At 42.9% G+C, this 19,193-nt stretch overlaps 1 protein-coding gene across 1 annotated transcript in view; it reads right to left on the reverse strand.

Moving 5' to 3' along the window:
- Nucleotides 1-19,193, reverse strand: part of agrn (agrin) — a 255,815-nt gene that overhangs the window by 16,053 nt on the left and 220,569 nt on the right. The window contains exons 21-32 of the mRNA XM_013910251.1: nt 16,936-17,050; nt 16,015-16,134; nt 15,450-15,815; nt 13,827-14,019; nt 11,937-12,152; nt 9,621-9,850; nt 7,922-8,056; nt 5,437-5,527; nt 4,976-5,140; nt 4,778-4,889; nt 3,193-3,204; nt 1,209-1,325 (exon numbers count right to left, since the gene is read on the reverse strand). Coding sequence (XP_013765705.1) covers nt 1,209-1,325; nt 3,193-3,204; nt 4,778-4,889; nt 4,976-5,140; nt 5,437-5,527; nt 7,922-8,056; nt 9,621-9,850; nt 11,937-12,152; nt 13,827-14,019; nt 15,450-15,815; nt 16,015-16,134; nt 16,936-17,050 — 1,872 coding nt within the window. The remainder of the gene's footprint in view (nt 1-1,208; nt 1,326-3,192; nt 3,205-4,777; nt 4,890-4,975; nt 5,141-5,436; nt 5,528-7,921; nt 8,057-9,620; nt 9,851-11,936; nt 12,153-13,826; nt 14,020-15,449; nt 15,816-16,014; nt 16,135-16,935; nt 17,051-19,193) is intronic.

The following is a 19,193-nucleotide window of genomic DNA, read 5'->3' on the forward strand; positions in this document are numbered from 1 at the left end:
GTGTGTGTGTGCATGCGTTTGGAGACAAATCAACTATATATTAAAAAAAACACAGCTCTTGTACGCAGGTGTCTTCTGTATTCGTTCAGTTATTTCACTGAGATTTCACTGTTTGTCTTTGTGTTGACCTTCAATAAAGAACAGAGCATACTGGACATAATGTGCAGTAAATACATGCTACATGGTTCAGTGGGGCTAGCTTTATAGCAGTGCGTGTGTGTGTGTGTGTGTGTGTGTGTGTGTGTGTGTGTGTGCATGCGTTTGGAGACAAATCAACAAAATCTTATAAACACTCCTCATTTACTATTTTTGAAGACATGCATTTATGTAATAGTCTTAGTGACCTTTCTTTGAAGTGCTGCATTTACAATATAATTCTTGTCATGCTCGTATGCCTATTACCTCTGATAAGTCGTTTAAGGTATTAAAATTATCTGATTAAATTCTCGCCTCCTTAGCACACCACTTGAAGATTATCATTTACCACTCTTGATTGTTATCCAAAGGAACACATCCATGAAGGGTTTTGTGTTTTCTGCCGAACCATCCTTAAATCTAATTATGGCGACACATCCTACAAGTAAATAAATGCGTACAGTGAGGCTGTAGATTCAGTTTAACACGCACCTCTGAAGACGAATCCCCTGCTGCTGCAGACCGAAAATTGCCTCCAAAAATTACAACACGTGTGTTAAACAGTACACCAGACTCGGAATACTTCCTCATAATTAATTATTCCCTACAGGCCAAGCAAGACAAACGCCACATTTAGCTTTTGATTTGCTCGAAACTGTCAAGGGAAAGTTTGGAGAGGATAACTAATGACAACTTTGCACAAACAGTAACATCCAGCCTTTGTTCTACCAAGTTATTTTTGGCACTCTGAGATGAGATTTTTGCTGGAAAGTGGAGGAAGAAAAAAAAACTGGAAAGTTGTCAGGGAAAGATCTGAGAATAGCAAAATGGAAAGACTTCAAAAATGTGCATTCTATTATTAGTGTGCACTAATCCAAATGAGCACAGCCACTGTCCGTCACAGAGTGAGCTCATAATGGAAAATTACTAATGCGAGGGCTTATAGCAGGACAGCGAGTAACTTATCGCTGGACTTTGCTGCTGTATGTCTAAGGTCATTAAAATAACATAGAATCGAAAATATGAGTTAATGACACATTAATTCGTTTACAAAGAGACATGTATAAATTTACCTGCTGGACTGTTCCCTTGAAGCCTTCCGTAAGTGCAGCGGCTCTTGCTAGTCGGCTGTAATCGGGAGCTCCACCAACAAAAAGAGACTCTTTCAGGTTAAGATCTACGTGCTGGTTCTGATGAGAAAGGACACAGACACGTTTCAGCTTATGAGCCAGAGATGCACCCCGCAAAAATAGCTCTACATCTACCTCTGTATGTCTTTATTGACTCTTTCCCATAACCCATCATCAACTTTTCTCAAGAGTTTCCTATTCAGAACATATTGGTTTATACTTTTACCACAGTCAAGGGAGCCAGGAAATAAATTGCATCCTTTTACCCAAGATATAAAGACTGAGATTAATACACATACCACATTTACAGACATGTCACAAATGTCCCATAAAAAAAGATTTAATACTAAAGCCAGCAGAGGCTTTAACTGAACTTCCGTGCCTTCCTTCCACGCCAATACACTTGATACATTACAACATAATTGATTTCTGTGTCTCTCAGAGAGAGTGGTCAATTATCCTCTATCTGTGCGACATAAAAAGAGACTACAAAGGAAAATCAGAAGCAGGCTGGGCTGGAGATATGGATGGTTCTTTACAGACATCTCTAATGAATGGCTGATTATAAGCACCGACCTTTCAAACGGTTGAGTGTGGAGACACATTAATTGCAATTCATTTGTGCAGCAGGCGGCTATGAAATTCGATTCTTTCCACCAAACCTTTGGAACAATTGCTTTGCATTAGCAAGGTGCCTCTTTGCTACTTTTGCATGGGAGAACTGGCCCACTTCAGAAGGAAGGAATTAATGATCTTTATTTTATGTAGGGCAGTAATTGCCAGAGGGTTAAAGTGGAGTTAATTGCTGTAAAAATGATGGAAGGGGCCAAATAAACTGGCTTTGTGCAGGCAAGCTGGCATCAGGCTGGCTTTTATTTAGGATGGGATTTGGAGTGCGGGAGGCTGTGGTGCTTGGCTGAAGCCCGGGGCTGTGTCGCTGCACCTTGAGCCGCTTCCAGCTGAGATAGAGCAGAGACTTTGGCCAAAGCAGCTGGACCCAGTTGTGGCTGTTGCCTCTAGGCTTTGCCAAAAGTTGTCACCAAACTGTAGGGCAAAGATGGCCACCTCAGGCTCTGTATGCAGACATTACTGCTCTACAACACCCATCTACTCTGCAGATAGAGTTACAGAAACATACTGCACCTTCCCTGAGATCTTACCCCTTCATAGAGTGATACTCTGGAATTTAAGTACTCACTATCTATGTCAAGCTACACTTCTATGACGCTAAGTGAAACTGCATGCAATGGAATGGTAGATCATGTTCTAAGTTCTCCCCCTCTTCCAGGTAATAATAACCACCTGTTGAAAGAGGATGGCTGGTTCCATGGGGTGATTCTTGCTCAGTGATGTTCAGTGAGACTTGTGTCGTAATGGGTAAAAGAGTGAGCGAGTTCATGATATTATGGAGGATTGTTCTTGTGCATAAAAGTGAGAGCAGATGACAAAAGAACAGCCAGGCTTGGCTTAGCACCTCACCGTCTCCTACGGTATATATCCTCCTCGCCTCCCATGTCTTCGCTCTCACTTTCCGACAGGCACGCGGCACTGGCGTGATATCCCCGCCTACGGCAGACTAATGAAGACATTTCTTTGTTGCTAAAAACAATGGCCATCGCAAAGATGGCTGCTTCTTTTCCTTCTTACCTCCCACCTTCCCACCCCCACAGCAGATGGACCGAGGTGAAAGCCAAACCTTGTTCTTTAGGAGCATCTCCTCTTTGGTGCTGTGTGTGCGTTTATGAGCTTATGAAAATGGCAAAGTTGTTCTACAGAACTGGCACCTTTAAAGCTGCCTGCAGCTCTGCAGAAGTACCCTTTTTTTGGTCTGTGCAGTTGTTGCATGAAGAGATGAGGGTGAGAGGACACAGCGAGGTGGCTCAAACAAAATGCGGGGCTGAGGTGTGACTGGGACTTGTCTAATTACCTTGCGTGATTTCTTATTTCCAGACAGCACATCATAGAGAAGGAAAGAAAATAGGGAGGAAGAGAGTTATTAGGGTAACTAGAAAGTGTCTGTGCACAAAGGAGCATGCAGAGCTAGGCAAATGCAAAAGCTCACAAAGCACACACGTACTATAACACACACACCTGCAAGAGTATTAAAAAAAAAAGAAGCCGCTGTGAAGCACTGACATGTGAGACAGACACGTTAAACAAGAATATAAAATGTGGACAGCACACCTTTGCATTATATACATACACACACATGAAACCACAAAGCTGTGCAAGTGCGTATTTACACTAGAGAACATGAATGCAAATAAGACAGTAAGTCTAAGAAGGCCGTGCATGAAACATACGATGCCATTAGCAAAAGATGAAAAGGAGGAAAAAAAAAACACTTCATGGATGAGAGTCTATGAATAGTGCCACTTAACCCAACCTCATTTATAGACCACAGCCATTCAATAAGAGGTGAAGTAGATTATTATTTCTGTTATCCGAACCTTTGAAAGTTTGTAGTTCATTACGCCAGCAGCCTGAACAGACTTTGAAATGAACATGCTATATGCATCCATATATGTTCCTGTGTGCGACCACCTTTGATATGATATAGGTTTCTCTGAGCAAAGCGTATTGTAACGCCTTCCTGGTTCTTAGCGCTGAAGTGGGAGAGAATTAGCTTAGAGCAATACTGGATAGGGTCTCTGCAATGAGCTCCATAACTAGTCTCAGCTCATCCCTTGCGTCCTACCAGCCCCCCACTCATCTTCGCTTTTCCCTTGCTCTCTTTCTTTAATAAGATTTTCTGCCTCCGTTGCTGGAGTAAAACACAATTACCATACGGACGATGGGGAGGCAGAGGAGGGGTGACTGAGCAGCGAGAGAGAGGGGAAAAAAGAAAAAAGCAGTGTTGCATCTTAGAGGAAGTTGATGGAGTTGACAGAGTGCATGTTCACAGTCACAAATTACACTGTTTAATATAATTGGATGACTTGCAGACTTATCAAACTATTAGATCGCCTTCATTTGGAACCATGTACCTGCTTTATTAGTCTAGTCGCCGGGTTTAAAATTTTCATTACGCACTCTCTCGCTGCTGCTATCTCCTTGATCTGCCTCCACCTCCCTAGGCAGCACCCTCAAAGGCTGGATTTATGAAATTGACTGTATACCAGCAGAAAAGGCTGCTTTTTGAATTTGGTAGGTAATGCTAACTTTTATCTCTAGAAAATCAGGAAGCTTGAAGAAGTATTACAAAATTAAGACTGCCCCTTCTATATTTACAGCTCTCCCTCTTGCATTGCTGGATTTCTGGAGATAGCTGCATACTTTAGGTTAGAACAAACTATACGCTCTGGGACTGTGTACAAAAAAAATCAGCAAAACTGGGTAAGCAGTAACTTGGACACTACTTATAGGGGCATGATGTGGCGATGAGGCATAGGCACACAGAGGGGTATATACACATATAAATACAGGCAGACATAAGGGTAAGGATAGCACTGGCCCCATGCTAAAAGCAAGATAACCATTAGCAGTAGCTTGGTGGGTTGCGGTTTTCTTACTGGTGCCTCTCCTCGGACAGCACCCTTCTTGTTCACCATGATCTCTCCTTTGCGGTTGGAGCGCTCCAGGTTGATGGTGTTCCACACATTCAGCTGGATCCGTTCTTTACTCCTGAATCACACACATGCACAGTTTTATATTTCTCTGTTTTCTTGTTTGATAACTTAAACCCTCTTAGATTCTCAAGTCGTGGTAACCTTATGGTGGCAGGTCCCTTCCCCAGGTCGTAGCGAAACTCCAGGAATCCACCGCTCAAGGACAGTGAGATGAAGTCTCCTCTTCCATCCGACTTTTGGCCGTTGTAAAAGATCAAACCATTGGAGTCGTTGGCCATGAAAACCACTGTCATGCTAACCTTTTGACTGCAGACGTAACAGAAGCAAAACACACACGTGAGTTTAAGAGGATCTCCTAGAAACATCTCCTAGATGTTTTCCTGTGTCTGGTGCATCAACACTGTTTCTCCAGTATATAAAGACATTGTATGTTCTACATGCTCACACTTAGACAGCATTACTTGTTTCCGTCATTGTCAGTTCAGTCCAGGCTTAAAGAAGGGTGTTGGCTTTAGGCACAGAACAAGCTCAGTCTGTGAGACCTACGTGGTATCCGGTGTTCAATAATACATGTGGGTTTCACACTGAGGCATGGGACTTACCGCAGATCGTGCCCGTACAGATGTAGCCCCTTCAGCTCCAGGTAAGAGTCTCCGTTGAACAGTGGCATGTAAGCCCCTTGCCTCTCAACCACTGGGGGGGAAAAAAAAACAAAGAGACGGTATTGAACCGCAGGTGTCGTTTTTGCTGCTGACAAAATTGAAATTCAGGGATAGTCAGTACATCTTTGAAGAGCCTGTCAGCATTAAGGAGAGAGATGGATTTGTGTTTTTATAGCTTTTGGGATTAAGACTTTCTCCTGACGGAAATTCAAACAAAAAAATTAAATAAATTAAAAAACCCTTATGTCAGACTGATTACACAGCCCGCCACTGTATAACAAAGGACCTTTGGAGACATGCGGAGTTTAACACCACAGCCTGGGACCTATCAAATAATGTGGCTATTGTATTTTGGCAGGCCTTTTTACAAATTCATGTCTTAGCAACAGGGTCTACGTCTGGCTGTCCCGTCTTTTGGCTGTCTGGAGTGATTAGGACAGGCACTGTGCCATCCCGCTAACAAGTAGCTTGACATTAAAAATCATTCAAGTGTCACTGTGGGAGTATGCGTTTATGGTGTTGCTTGCAAAAGCTACAATCACTGAGAGGAATGTGCCACGCTAGATGCTCACACATATACACATACCTATCTATGTAGCCGGCAAGAAAGCTTTTACTCGTAATTGGCTGGGATTAGTCAGGATGGGGAAGGGAGACATAGAAGAGAAAGCTAATTAGCTATTGTGCAGAAGACTGCTAATGATGATGACGGCACGCACCGCGCAGGAGACGGAAAAAGAGTCTGGTGCACGCAACAAGGAATCCTTCGCTAAAGTGAACACTTTAAGAGCTTCTCAGAATGTAGTTTCCTATAGAGCAAGTCTGGAGGGTTTTTCTTGTTTTTTACCTAGCGCTCAAACTGAAAGCACATCGATCAATAGGTGAGCAGAGGGCAAGGCATTGGAAGAGGCTGGATGACCAGGAAAGCTGCATGATGCGTGGGTGACTGAGTTTGACGACTAAGACAATTTCCGTCAAGTTAAAGTTTCCACAGCTGGTCTTTGGTCTTTAAGTCAGAAGCGGCATTTAGCGAGCCGTTGCTTCTATTGCTAAGTCAGTGGCAAGCTCTGTGGCAATTTTGTTGATGGTGGAGTAATGACACCCAATTAGTACTTCTAATAAACCCACAGTATCAAAAAATGAAATGGCAACAAGCAGCTTGAATACACAAAAAAGAAAATCTCACACAAAGACCTAGCTTAATGTAACTGACAAGCCCCCTTTTTTTGGTCTGTGTGTGTACTGCCTCAATCCTAATGATTGTGCTTCCATCACTAAATTGTAATGATTTACACTATGACAGGGTAAAAGCATTGAGTAAAGTAGGCCATTCAGTACTACTGGAACACCCTTGAGAAAAGTCCTTGACTGTGAATATTATAGCAGCGAGCTACACTGACAAACCCCTGGTGGAATTGAAATGGAAGCCACAGCTCAGCTAAACGTGCGCGCACACACGCGCACATGCTAAGATACAAACACTTCATATTACGACCAATTCACCTTCAGGCTTCTGATGAGAGCGCTCTAAGCTACCTGTCTTTTTAACTGTTCTCAGTGCAGCCCTCAGAGGGGATGTCCGCCTGGCTGCCACCTTATCTCTGAGCTCCTCTCGGGGGCTGACACTCTGGCTGACTGACGCTCCCATTAATCACCGCGGGCAGGAAGGACTGATGCGATTAGTCATCTCATTGATTCGTGTGAAAAAAATAGCCTTTTGGAATGGGAGACGCTCCCGCTCACATGGCATTGATTTTGGTTCACCTCAATTTATTTTAATCACCTGCTAACTTGGACTCGAGGCGAAGGAGAAAGAGGCTATTCCCATCTGGTTTTTTTTCTGAATTCCCAGGGTTACAAGGTTGCGCGTTTCTCTTTTGTTCAGGATTTGCATCGGAATATATTCTTTTTAATTCACACTTGCAGAAGTCAACTTCTGCAAGCATTCATGACAACATCTACAAAGGAAGGGAGGGATAAACATGAGTAGACTTCAAAATGCCACACCGCCCAAAGTGCTAATGATGAACTTCAAAAGCAGCCGAGCTGTGCTCCGGTCTTTTTCCCAGCAGCGGCCTGGTTCTGCCATGTGAAACTAAGTACCAACAAACATGTTTGAACACAACACCTGTGGGCAGAAAGGCAGGGAGGGAGGCTGCATCCTACCCACTAACAAGCGTAGCAGAGTCGATGTGGTGAATGGCCCGACGGGGCCAATCATCTACCTCAGTTCTGTATGCCACCAACCCTCCCTTTCCCTTCCACCCTGAAGGCTTTTGCACCCCCCTCTCCCTTCTTCTGCATTTGATCTCCTTTTTCGATTCAGCGGGAATGGAAATGTCACAGAAGAGGGAAAATAGGCATGGAGGAGGGTGCTACACAGCAGACTCCAGACCAAAACTCTGTTGTGTCCGGGAGAGATTACCGTTCTCGCAGTGTCTTCCTTCACGTCCCATGGGGCACTCGCATTTGTAGCCTCCCTCGGGCTGTGCCTGGCACTGGGAAGACGGATGGCACCTGGTGGGGCTGCACGGGTCGTGGACGTCGGCACACGTTAGACCTGGATGTAGACACAAAAATGTCAGAAGGGAACCACCAAGGAAACATGCAACAAGCGCCAACGTATTCAACCACTGACTCTTTTGTATTCCACTTGAAACGAGGGGAAGACAGAAAAAGGAGAGAGAAGCGGGTGTATGAGGATTTCCTCTGTAATAGAGGTCATTTTCTAATAGGATTTAGAAATATTACACGTCCAGATTAAACAGTGGAGAGCCTTCCTGCCACGCGGCCATGTTTCTAGGCCAACGCCAACTGTGGGAAAGGCTAGCAGGCGTCTGGTGGATGATGGGTTTGCCCTCTGCCACAGCCCATCTGAATTCACCCGTTATTACTTTAGCAGTCAGAGCCTGTGGTGAGGCGAGTGCTTTAATGAACCCCATCCCCGCTGAGCTCACAGGGCTCCCCCGTTTTCCTCACTCCTGCGTTTGGAAGCTGTATTTTATCCTCCACTCTTAGCTCCTCGCCACCATGGCTCTTTTTCACATCTATTCTTCCTCTCTCGTCTTTTTAACTCTATTACTCTCTCCCCTCTCGCATTCATCCAGCTGTCCTGACATGCCCTCCCTCTAACTACAACTCTTCCCGCCCATTTGTTCTGTCTTCTCTCTTTCTGCGATCTGTCCTGTTCCTTCGAGATAGCCAATCTCGGCCACTTTTAAATGGACATCGTGACAAAATTAACTTCAATCTGAGGGCGCAGGCATCGGTCCAATTCTCATTAACACCATTTGTTGTACACTGGGTTGCTAGCATAACTTCTGTCACAGCAGTGCTTCTTCAGATTTACATGCCTCCCCAAGCTTCTCAGCACCAACAAAAACATAAAGGCAACAGTAATACAACGCAATACTTTATTGATCCACATTGTATATTCAAGGAAAATGGCTCTTAAACCACGACTGACAGGTTGTTTCAATAACCATTAACCTGCCCCCATTTGTGGGTGAAATCCTTTACTATTCGAGCATAAAAGTGAGATCTGACAATTAAATTGCTTCTTGTGTGAAACTTTCCGCGGTAAGCTGCAGTATAACCAGCGAGGGGCACGCTTGGCTAGGCCCTGCTGGTGTCTGCTCTTAACTATATTCTCTCTCTCAGCTGCTTGTTAGTTGCCATCTGCTGGAGGGAGAAAAAGACGAGGAAAGGAACAGTGGAAGGAGAGATAGGCCAAAGGCCAATCACAGAGAATTAGTTCAAAGTTTTTCGTGTTCCTTGCACTGCGTCAACATTTAAACTCCCATTTCTGTGCTGGACACACAGATTTGATAGTGTTTACAAAATGACTTGCAGCGCTGCTGCTGGGGGCATGAGTTACACTGTCAAATTAGCCTGTCAAGCTTACTTAGGATTTGTGAGTCAGGCATGACCACAGTGAATCCCTGTGGAGAAGGCAACACTGAGATGTATTAGCAGAATTTTAACTACAAGGTGTTAGGAAAGTTTGAAGATTACATATGAATAAGGCATATTTTCTACTTATTTCCCCACGCTTATACTGGAACCAACTTCTCAGAACTCCATGACTGTCCATAACTATTAGGAAAATCTGCTCAGCATCTTACCCCAGAATCCTTTGCTGCACTTGCAGTGGAACATCTCGGCCTCCTTCACCTGGCAAGCACCGCCATTCTTGCAGGGATTTGGCAGGCAGGGGTTGTTGCCGCATTCACCCACCCCGCTGCCGTACAGACTTTCGCCCCCGTTCTCCTGCAGGTTGAGGTTCCGGTTGTTGACATCTAACATGCGGATGCAGCCCACCAGACCGACTGCCAACCCTGTCCTCTCCTTTACACTGAAGACAGACAGGGGGGAAAAAAAGTTACACTACTAAAGCTAACTGAATCACACTGAACCTGCAGTGAAGAAATGCCATACTCTATGAAGTATTATTAATACACTTCATTATATTTTCATAAAGGAAGAGCTAGATGAAGACTTTTCCAAATTCACCTCGGATGTTGACCTTTTTTTCTCGAACATCTGATCATTTCTGATCAAAATCGAACAAACTGGTTAATTACTACTATTACTGACACCGGCTTTGTACCAGGGATGCCACAATATCATATCACATAATTACAATCATTCACATAAATGGCATTATTTTAACCATAATTCCAAAAGAAGTTGGGACACTGTGTAAAATAGGTGTGTAATTAATAATAATAATAAAATAATAAACATTTTATTTATATCACTTTCTCATATTTACCTCATATTTTATTCACAGGAAAACATGTGAAGTTAAAATGCACCATTTTAATTAAAACAAAAGGTCATTTTGATTGTGATGACAGCAACGTGTAGTATCACAAGAGAGACCAGTTTCTGGACTTTCTGGACTGGACTGGAGAGGAGAGTTATCCCATTTTTGTCTGATATAGGATTCCAGCTGCTGAACAGTCCTGGATCTTCTTTGTTATATTTTTATTTCATCCTCCCTATCGCTGCCAGTTCCACAGGCACTAATGCACCTCCATAGATCTCCTCTTTATTCTGGCGGACACAGCGTCCATGTTTTCCAAAAAGAGTGTCAAATTTCAAATCGGCTGATCACAGAACAGTTTTCCATTTTGTCTCAGTCCATTTTAAAGCGTTGACCCGGAGAAGACGACAGCGATTCTCGATCATGTTCACATATGGCTTCTTCTCTGCATTGTAGAGCTTTAAGCAGCATTTGTATAGTTAAAGCTCAGACACAGTGATTTGTGTAAGTGCTCCTGAGCCTGTCCAGTGATTTCAACATACTGTGCCCCTCTTAGACACCCTTTTTAAACCCAATCACGTCACCGACCTCTAATATGATTAACCTAATTAGTTGCAAAATTGCTCCTCCAGCTGTTTCTTTTTAGTACCACTTACTTTTCCAGCTGCCCCTCTCCAAACTTTATTGAGACACTTTGCTGCGATCAAATTGTTCGAAGACAAATGAGCAAGATTTTTCATTAATCAGTAAAATGTTTCCTGTGTTTAGATTTGCAAGTCACACTGTCCCAACTTTTTGGGAATTAGGGTCGTACATTAATTGTACACGTATAAATAAACAGGTCAAAACACCTTCCATCAACACAGTGTTAACTAAAACAATATTACTAGCGTGGAGTGGGGGGCAGATAGTTTGAGTGTGTCCACAGGCTTGCAACTAATGACTCTAATACACTGCGATTTGATGCCTACTGTCCGTGTCCTCAGCTAGCTGCAAGCTCTGGGGCTGAAAAATGAAGCAAACAAAACAAATCCCAAAGTGCCAAAAACTGCAATTCTTTGAACTTCCGATTGAAGCTGTACTAAAAGCAGATTCCTGTGTTTAAATTCCCAACTTTACAGCAAATTTATGACTTAAACGTTTGTACTAATTTTATAACATGAAGAATTTTTTTTTCATAAAAGCAATTTAGTTTAAATATTCCCATATTGTTATCCTCCTACTCTTTAATGCACTTCTATTAAGACCAATGGATGAACAAGCAGCAGATGGGGAAAAAACAAATGGAAGACGGGGCCGCGCTCTATGAAACCACTCTAGGCAACTATCCTCACATGACTTAACGGAGGGTACCAGATGAATACAAATAACGGCAGTCGATTTATCAAAAAGCTGCACATGGCTAATTTTTCCCTCAAAAGTCTCCGACTAGGTTACGGGCCACTGAAGTGGGATTAACATTAGTTAACTCTACACTGAATAAAAAAAATGGCAAATCAGCAAAATTAGCATAAACAGAAAACTTGATTGGTGCCGCTTGGAATTAGCTAGATACTGAATATATAAAAGCTGTAGAATGAAATATTAAAATGAGCCACAGATGATGGACTTTGTGTCTGCACATCACTATTAACACAATGGTGTGACTGTAACTGCAATTCCAAGGTCTTACTCTTGCTTGATGTCCTCAGGCACTCCTCCGATGAACAGGTTGGTGTCGAGGTTGAGGCCATCTGTGCCCCGTGGGCTCTCGCCCTCGATGTGTGGCTCGCTGTCCACGCTGAGCATGGCGTTTCGGCGGTTGCGAGTCACCACCAGCTGATGCCAGCGGCCTTGACTGATTTGAACTTTGCTGAGGGCCGTGCCTGTGCCCGAACCTGTGTTGAACCTGAAAAGGGATGATACAGAATAAGTTAGACACCTCACTTTACCAAAAGATCCCTCTATTTCTGCTGACTTTGATACTTTCATCAGGCAGGTATTTTCTTTTTCAAAATATCCAACTTGACTACAATGACTACAGGAAATCTGCTCATAATGCTCAACAAGACAAAGGTGGAGGAAAGAAAGAAGATACAAAAGTGTTTATTTGGAATTTCAGACTGGAGCATGTGACTGAAATGACTGGAATCACATCCTCATTTTTAATTCAACCTTTTTTCTAATGAGGTTTTGTTGAGAGAAAAAGGCCGTATCATCACAGAAATAGCCGTCGTGTATGTGCACCCACACATATGGTAGCATTATCGCAACCTGAGAGCAATTATCTGCCACAAATAATTAGTTCTTCTCCCCACGTCTTGGATTTGCAGAGCTGTGGGTGGTAATCTCACAGCTGTATTTCTAGAATTGAGGCAGAGCTCTATTTGAAAGCACAAGTGACTAATGATCTCCTTTAGTTTGCTATTGATTTTACCCTGAATAGAGCAATCTAACCTGGCCAGGTTGGGAGAAACTGTAAGACCTTGCAGGGGTCAGGGTGAAATGTGAGAACCAGAAAGACAAGGGAAGCTAACATTAGAAATACAAGGTCCGAAAAAGATGCACTGCAGCATCTCTAATTAGCTCATTCTTGTCTCTTCTGAAGATGTTCCCGTCCCCAAATGATTTTTTATTCATACGTCTCCGGCAGAGAGAAGAGATTAGTGCTAGTGTTTTTGCAGGTTTCTGGCAGGAAAAGTCTCGTCTCTCATGAGACTAGATAAGACCTGCAGTTACTGTCAGCTTCAGTTTAAAGTGTAATACTAGATATTTTGCCCACATAAAGCTCCAGTGTGCATGCTAAAGGGGCAAAACACCAGTTTTACATCAGGATCAATTTCCTAACGGTGACCCAGCCTGACTTTAAGTCTGCAAATATACTCCATCCATTCCATGATGGAATAAAAGCTGTAGATGGTTACCAAGAAGGGATGATGAAAAAAACATCATTATTTGTTTGGCTACATTTGATTATTTATTCTTCTATTTTTTGCTTTGGTCCTAGAGTGATACTGCCCCCACCAGTGTTGACAACATGCACAAAAACACACTTGTACCACTTCAAACCTGACTGCTACATGCACAGTTCTGATGGAAAAGAGTCATTTAAAGCATCTAAGCTGAAATTTCTTTCTCATTCGATACACCTGTAAATACAAACACCGCATTTTGTAAATACAGATTAGATTTTTCCTTTGTTTATCTGTGTGATTAAAGATAACATATAAAATGTGCACTTGGGACATTAGCATATATTCCCGAGTATATATTCCTTCCACCTGTAATCATGTGAACTGTAGCTTTTTCTTTTCCCGGCACAGCCGTTTTTCCGACATGTTTACTCACTGTAATTATTTGCCTCATTATCTTTAGTGCCGTCTCTTTGTTTTATTCTTATCTGCATCTGTTGTCAGCTGCTGCTGCAATGACCCGGTTTCATAGTGTTGATCATTAAAATTTCATCTTATTTTTGCCACGATGGATGTGAAAGTAAAAAGCCTACTGAATTCAATCAAAAAACAAAACATCAGGACCACTGATGTTAGCCGACAAGGTCCCTCTTAAATCAGCTGACGTTCACCTGAGCTCCACCCTGCCGTTGACCAGAGCAAGAGAGATGAAGTCCTTCTTGCGATCCTGGCCGTTGTAGAGCAGGATGCCGTCCATCTCAGAGGCTCTGAACTCCATGGCGATGCGGACAGTGTGGTACGCGCTCATGGTTGGGAAGGCCAAGTAGGACTGGCCTCCAAATGACGGGATGTAGTACTTGATCACTGTGGAGGAAAGAAGACAACGAGACATTCTCGTCATTATTATGTGATTTGCTTAATTGCGGTGTGAGAGAAGCTTCATGCACGTTATGATGCGTGAGCGGCACGTGACAGAAAATGAGAAGAATTCTGTTTATTTTACAGGATTGATGTTTTCACCAAAGGCTTGATAGGTTTATCAAAAGCAGAAGGTGCAGAAAGAGGAGCCATCGTGCACAGTCTCACACGCGTGGACACACAAACACACACAGCAAATGTTTGTTTTTTGTGAATCTACTTGACAATTCTGATTATTATCATGCATTATCCCTCCTGGGCTCCTTTTTTTTCCCACCGTCCATCTGTCTTCCTGTCCGTCTCTCTGAGGAGAACGGCATCTGATGAGCTCTCGCTTTTCTAATGACTTGATTGATCTCGGGGAGGCTGGTTGTGCAGTTTTGTGTGTATGCGTGCATGATTTCATTTAAGCACTCTAACACAAAGATCCACACTGATTCTCACCAGCTAATCCCCATCAAAGCAATTAGTGTCAATTATCTTAAGACGCAGCTGCGTGAGGTTGCTCCCCATTTCAGAAAAATCCCAGAGTAGAGTAAGAGGGAGGAAAGGAAGGAGCTGCGCTTCTCTAAAAAGTTCTCCCAGGTTTATGGTTTTCTCTGCGGCCTCGGCTGGATTTTGTGTAGCCTTTGGTGCACGGCTCAGTGGTCGCTCATTTCTGAGATGTTGGGCCTGTCTGAATCACTCCAGATGAGCTTGAAGCGCAGCAGTCGGGGAGAAACTCAATCACACCTCAGCTCTTTTTTCTTCAACACCGACCGTAAAACTGACACTCTGTACAGTGCTGTGATTGCTCGCTGATAAACCGTCGAGCTTTATACGATCCAATAAATCCACATCTGTGGCCACATAACATTTCATTTACATATTTCAAAGCTAACTAAAAGTCATTACTCCCACTGCCAATTAAGGTGTCACCTTGCAGACGCTACAACCACGCCAAACCAAAGCATGACGCGGAGAATGCATTTCTTCTTTCGCTTTAAAATAGCGTTTTATTTGATCAAGTGTTTCTAATATTTGATTTTTTTCCTATTATAATGGTATGTTTCTGCTACTTTATAAATACATCAAAGCACTTGAAGATGTGGTTAGTAGTGATTATAAAACAGCTAAAAAGCATGATTGGCACAATGAAAAGTGGAGTGCCTAAAACCCACTTAGCTGCTGCAAAATCTCTGTAACCGTTAGCCTTTGGTGGGTTCTTTGAAATTGCTAATTGCAAAGTAGCAAATTACAGGGAAAGTCTGTCTGAGCTCATTTTCTTAGATGAGTCTGAAATAAGCCGAGACTTTGAAACTTTTGATTTAAGAGTAATCAGAAATATGGCAAAAGATAAAGTTCCTAAAGAAAATGAAAACTCTGTGCTGACCCACCCTTCTCGCACACAGTCCCTCCGCGGCCCGCGGGACACTTGCAGTTGAATTCGCTGCCGTTTTCCTCGCACGTGCCTCCGTGGAGGCAGGGGTGGGAGTCGCAGGGCTTCTGCAGCACCTTGTGGTAAGGCCTGGTTGTGAAGCGGGCAACGGTAGTGGCTGGAGGCAGGGCAGTAGTGGTTAGAGGCGAGGTAACCAGCACCAATTTATGTCTGCCGCTGAAGGGCCTGCGGGTGGTGGCTGTCGGTCGACGGGTGATGTAAGGGGAAGTTGTAGGAGGCCTGGTCGAGGTAATGGGAGCAGCTGTGGTGACCGACGCTGTGGTGGTAGTGGTAGTGGTGGTGAAGATGGAGATGGAGGACAGGCCTGTCAACAGAGGTGGTTGGAGAACAAAAGGATTTGGAAAAAGGAAATAAAAGGGACATTAAAGTATGTTGAGCCTGCGGTTCTGAGACTTTCTATTCAAGACCTGTAAAACCTTTGATAAACTACCTCATGAATAACTTAAAACTCCCTTTCATTTTATTAATCCCTACACACTCCTGTTAAGTCCACACTGTATTACCATAATTGGTGAAGCGAATATTCTCATCCTCCGGCTTCTTCACAGAGATGCTGGTGTCTTTGGAGGCCTTTAACTGTTTCAGCAGGGCTCCTACGATGTCCTCCACGGTGAATCTTGTATCTACAACAAACAAGAGGTACAAGCATTTAGAGCAAGGCCTCCGAGGAGCACTCCAAAGCAAATACAAGGCTTGAGCTCCTTAAATGTTAAAAGGGATATATCAAACAGCCCTATGTATGACAGTTGGGAGGGTCTCCGTGGACCACTTGTCCTCCAGCCGTTGATTGTCCGGCTTTTTTCCAGATGAATTGGTCTCATAATGTTCGCCGCAGATGTTTGCTTTACAGGCCATGGAGGAGCGGCACATAACGGCACCCGATAACCCACGTGAAGGATATCAAGGACACTAAATGAGGCTCATAAAACGATGGAATAAAAATAAAAAGGAACAGAGGAAGCTGATGTTCTGTGTGGTAGTTTAAAGAAGCAGCTGCTGCATATGACCCAAGATCCAAGAAAAGTATTGTAACATGATGATATTTAGACAATACCCAATTCCTTAGATATCCTGCAGGTCCTTCAGGTTTTAGATGTGTCCTTGATCCGACACAGTTGATTTAAATGGCTATATGACCTGTCTTGAAGTTCTCCAGATGCCTGGGAATGAACTATTTATTTGATTCAGGTGTGTTGAACCAGGGGTATATCTAAAACCTGCAGGACACCAGCCCTTGAAGCCTGGAGAGCCCCACCCATGGTTTAAAGCACATGTTGTGCAAATTTCAGAAAGCAAGACTATACAAGCTCATCTATTTACAAGATGCCTATTTTTCTACTAAAAATTTATTCTTATCTCACACACCCTCCTCGCTGAAAGCCAAATGCACAAAGCTCATCTATCTCTCTATAAGGATCTCTCACCTGGTTTGAAGTGAGCCTCGACATAGGCCAGGATGGAGTTGCTGGGCGCCAGGTTACGGACACGAACGCTCATAAAGTCTTTGTGCACCGCCGACTTCCTGAACAACTCATTGAGCTGAGGAGAAAAGAGAGAGAGCGAGAAAGAGTGGGAGGAGAGAACGGACAGACAGAGGAGATGATAAATGAGGCCGGTAATGAGCTCCACGCTATCACGGCAGCGAGTCCAATTCCAGAAGACTGTACCCTATCTCTGAGGAAGAAAGAAGCTGCCTCTCAAATTGGGGTGCATGGAAGGAACCCATTGGGTGTGGGTGCACAAATTGACATTTAGCTGCTGCCCTGGCATTAATTATTGGAACAAGTTTTCAGGAGGAGCTAAGATAAATGTTGAGCTACCCTGACATTATGATTGGTTTTGCTACTGATGCTCGTTACTGTGTGCACGTTGTAACAGCCTGAAGAGCTCTTTATGAGGTTTGACTGAAGTGGGATTTTTTAAAGTCAGCCAACAGTGATATTTTAACAGTTATAAATACTGACGCTGCCTTTTAACCCCAAATCTGGATGAGTATTTTCTCTTAAAAATGGGCCATTTTTATGCTAGAAGTAAAAAAAAAAAAAAGAAGTTATGTGCACTAGTTTAAATTGTGAATTTATCACATGATGTGATTCTTTTTATTAAAAGTGACCTATTCATGATATGTACACTGTAAATCAGCAAGTCCTCAGACAATAATGAGGTGAGAGCTGATGGAAAAAGCAAAAATATTTAAAAAACAAAAACAAAAAGCTGCTAATCAGTGACAATGAGTGACTGAGTGGACTTTGTTGGGTTTGAGGATTCAGTTTGTTAAAGATGATTTCCTTCATGCATTAAATGTCTCTAATTTGTGGGCTGAGGTGTGACAGCAAAGTCGAAAAATAAAATCCTCCAAAACTGGCTTAGTCACGGTGGGCAAACTCTCCCGTGGACACACGGTCCTCAAAACCACCTGGTCTTTCTTTTCCGCTTCCTTCTCTTTCTCTTCCACATGTTAATTTATCTGCAAATTACAACAGGTTGTTCTGTCAGTGAAACGAGCGGCGGGCTGATTCGCCTTCTTTCTATATACCCGTACGTTCAAGTGAATGTGTCCTGGCGTGTATGCTCTGCATGTGCTCAGTGTGTGTGCTGGAAGATGAATAGGGGGTGGTTGGCGTCAAGTGGCACACTAGGCTTCAGAGACACACAGGCTGATAGTGTTAATGAACACACATGCACGTACACACACACTCACAAATCACTGTGAGGTAGAAGATTAGGTCCCAGTAGGGCATAGTGACACTAATTCAACAGCTGGTACATGTGTACTGTGTACCTAAGCGCGCGCACACACACAAACACACAAAGTTCCCATTTCATCAGAGGAGCAAGACCCTGGCTTGACAACAGAGACATTTGTTCAAAGGTCTAAGCTCAACATAGAAAACGGACAGTGGAGAAATTCAACCAGGGTAACCAACACGAGCCAAGCTGTGATTACTGTACAGGCTCTGTGCCCGCCTGGGTTTTGGCTACAGCTACTGGCATCGTGACCATCCAAACTTATGAGACTCATATCCAGAATAAGGACTTGAGTTTTCAAATAGCTGAAAAATCATAATTAATCTCACATGAAAAGCTGCTTTTTGAATACTGTGAAGTGTCTGGCAAGCAACTGACAAATTATTCTTTAAAGAAGTCTGCAGAAAGCTGTTATATTTTTATTTTATGTATTGGTCTTAAGCTTGAAGAATTTCTTTGTCTGTTTATCTAGGCCACATTCTTTGGACGTTATTAATACTTCTGTAGTATATATATATGTATATATATACATACATACATACATATATATATATATATATATGTATATATATTTGTGTGTGTGTATATATCTCTGTGTAGATATGTATATAAGTCTCTGGAATTCCTATTTTGATGTAAATGTTCAGGGGAATAAAGGAAAAATAGAATGGTAAATCTTAATATCTTCACCTGTGTCAGGCAGGTACATCTGAAAATGTTATTCAATTTCTTTACATATTCATGTCTACAGATCACAGATTATAAGAGAATTCTAATATTCCCCTTTTATTAAAAATCAAATATCAGATAGGCCACGTTGTCTGCCTCTGATATGATGTATGTTCCTCTCTAAGTGCAGCCAGCCAGCAAAATGTGTGGTTTCTTTTTTTTTTTCCTTTCTTTTTATCATTGTTGTTTTTTTCTATCAGATGTC

Source organism: Pundamilia nyererei, unplaced genomic scaffold (genome assembly GCF_000239375.1).
Source record: "Pundamilia nyererei isolate P.nyererei 1_Seehausen unplaced genomic scaffold, PunNye1.0 scaffold00039, whole genome shotgun sequence".
In the NCBI taxonomy this organism is placed as follows: Eukaryota; Metazoa; Chordata; class Actinopteri; order Cichliformes; family Cichlidae; genus Pundamilia; species Pundamilia nyererei.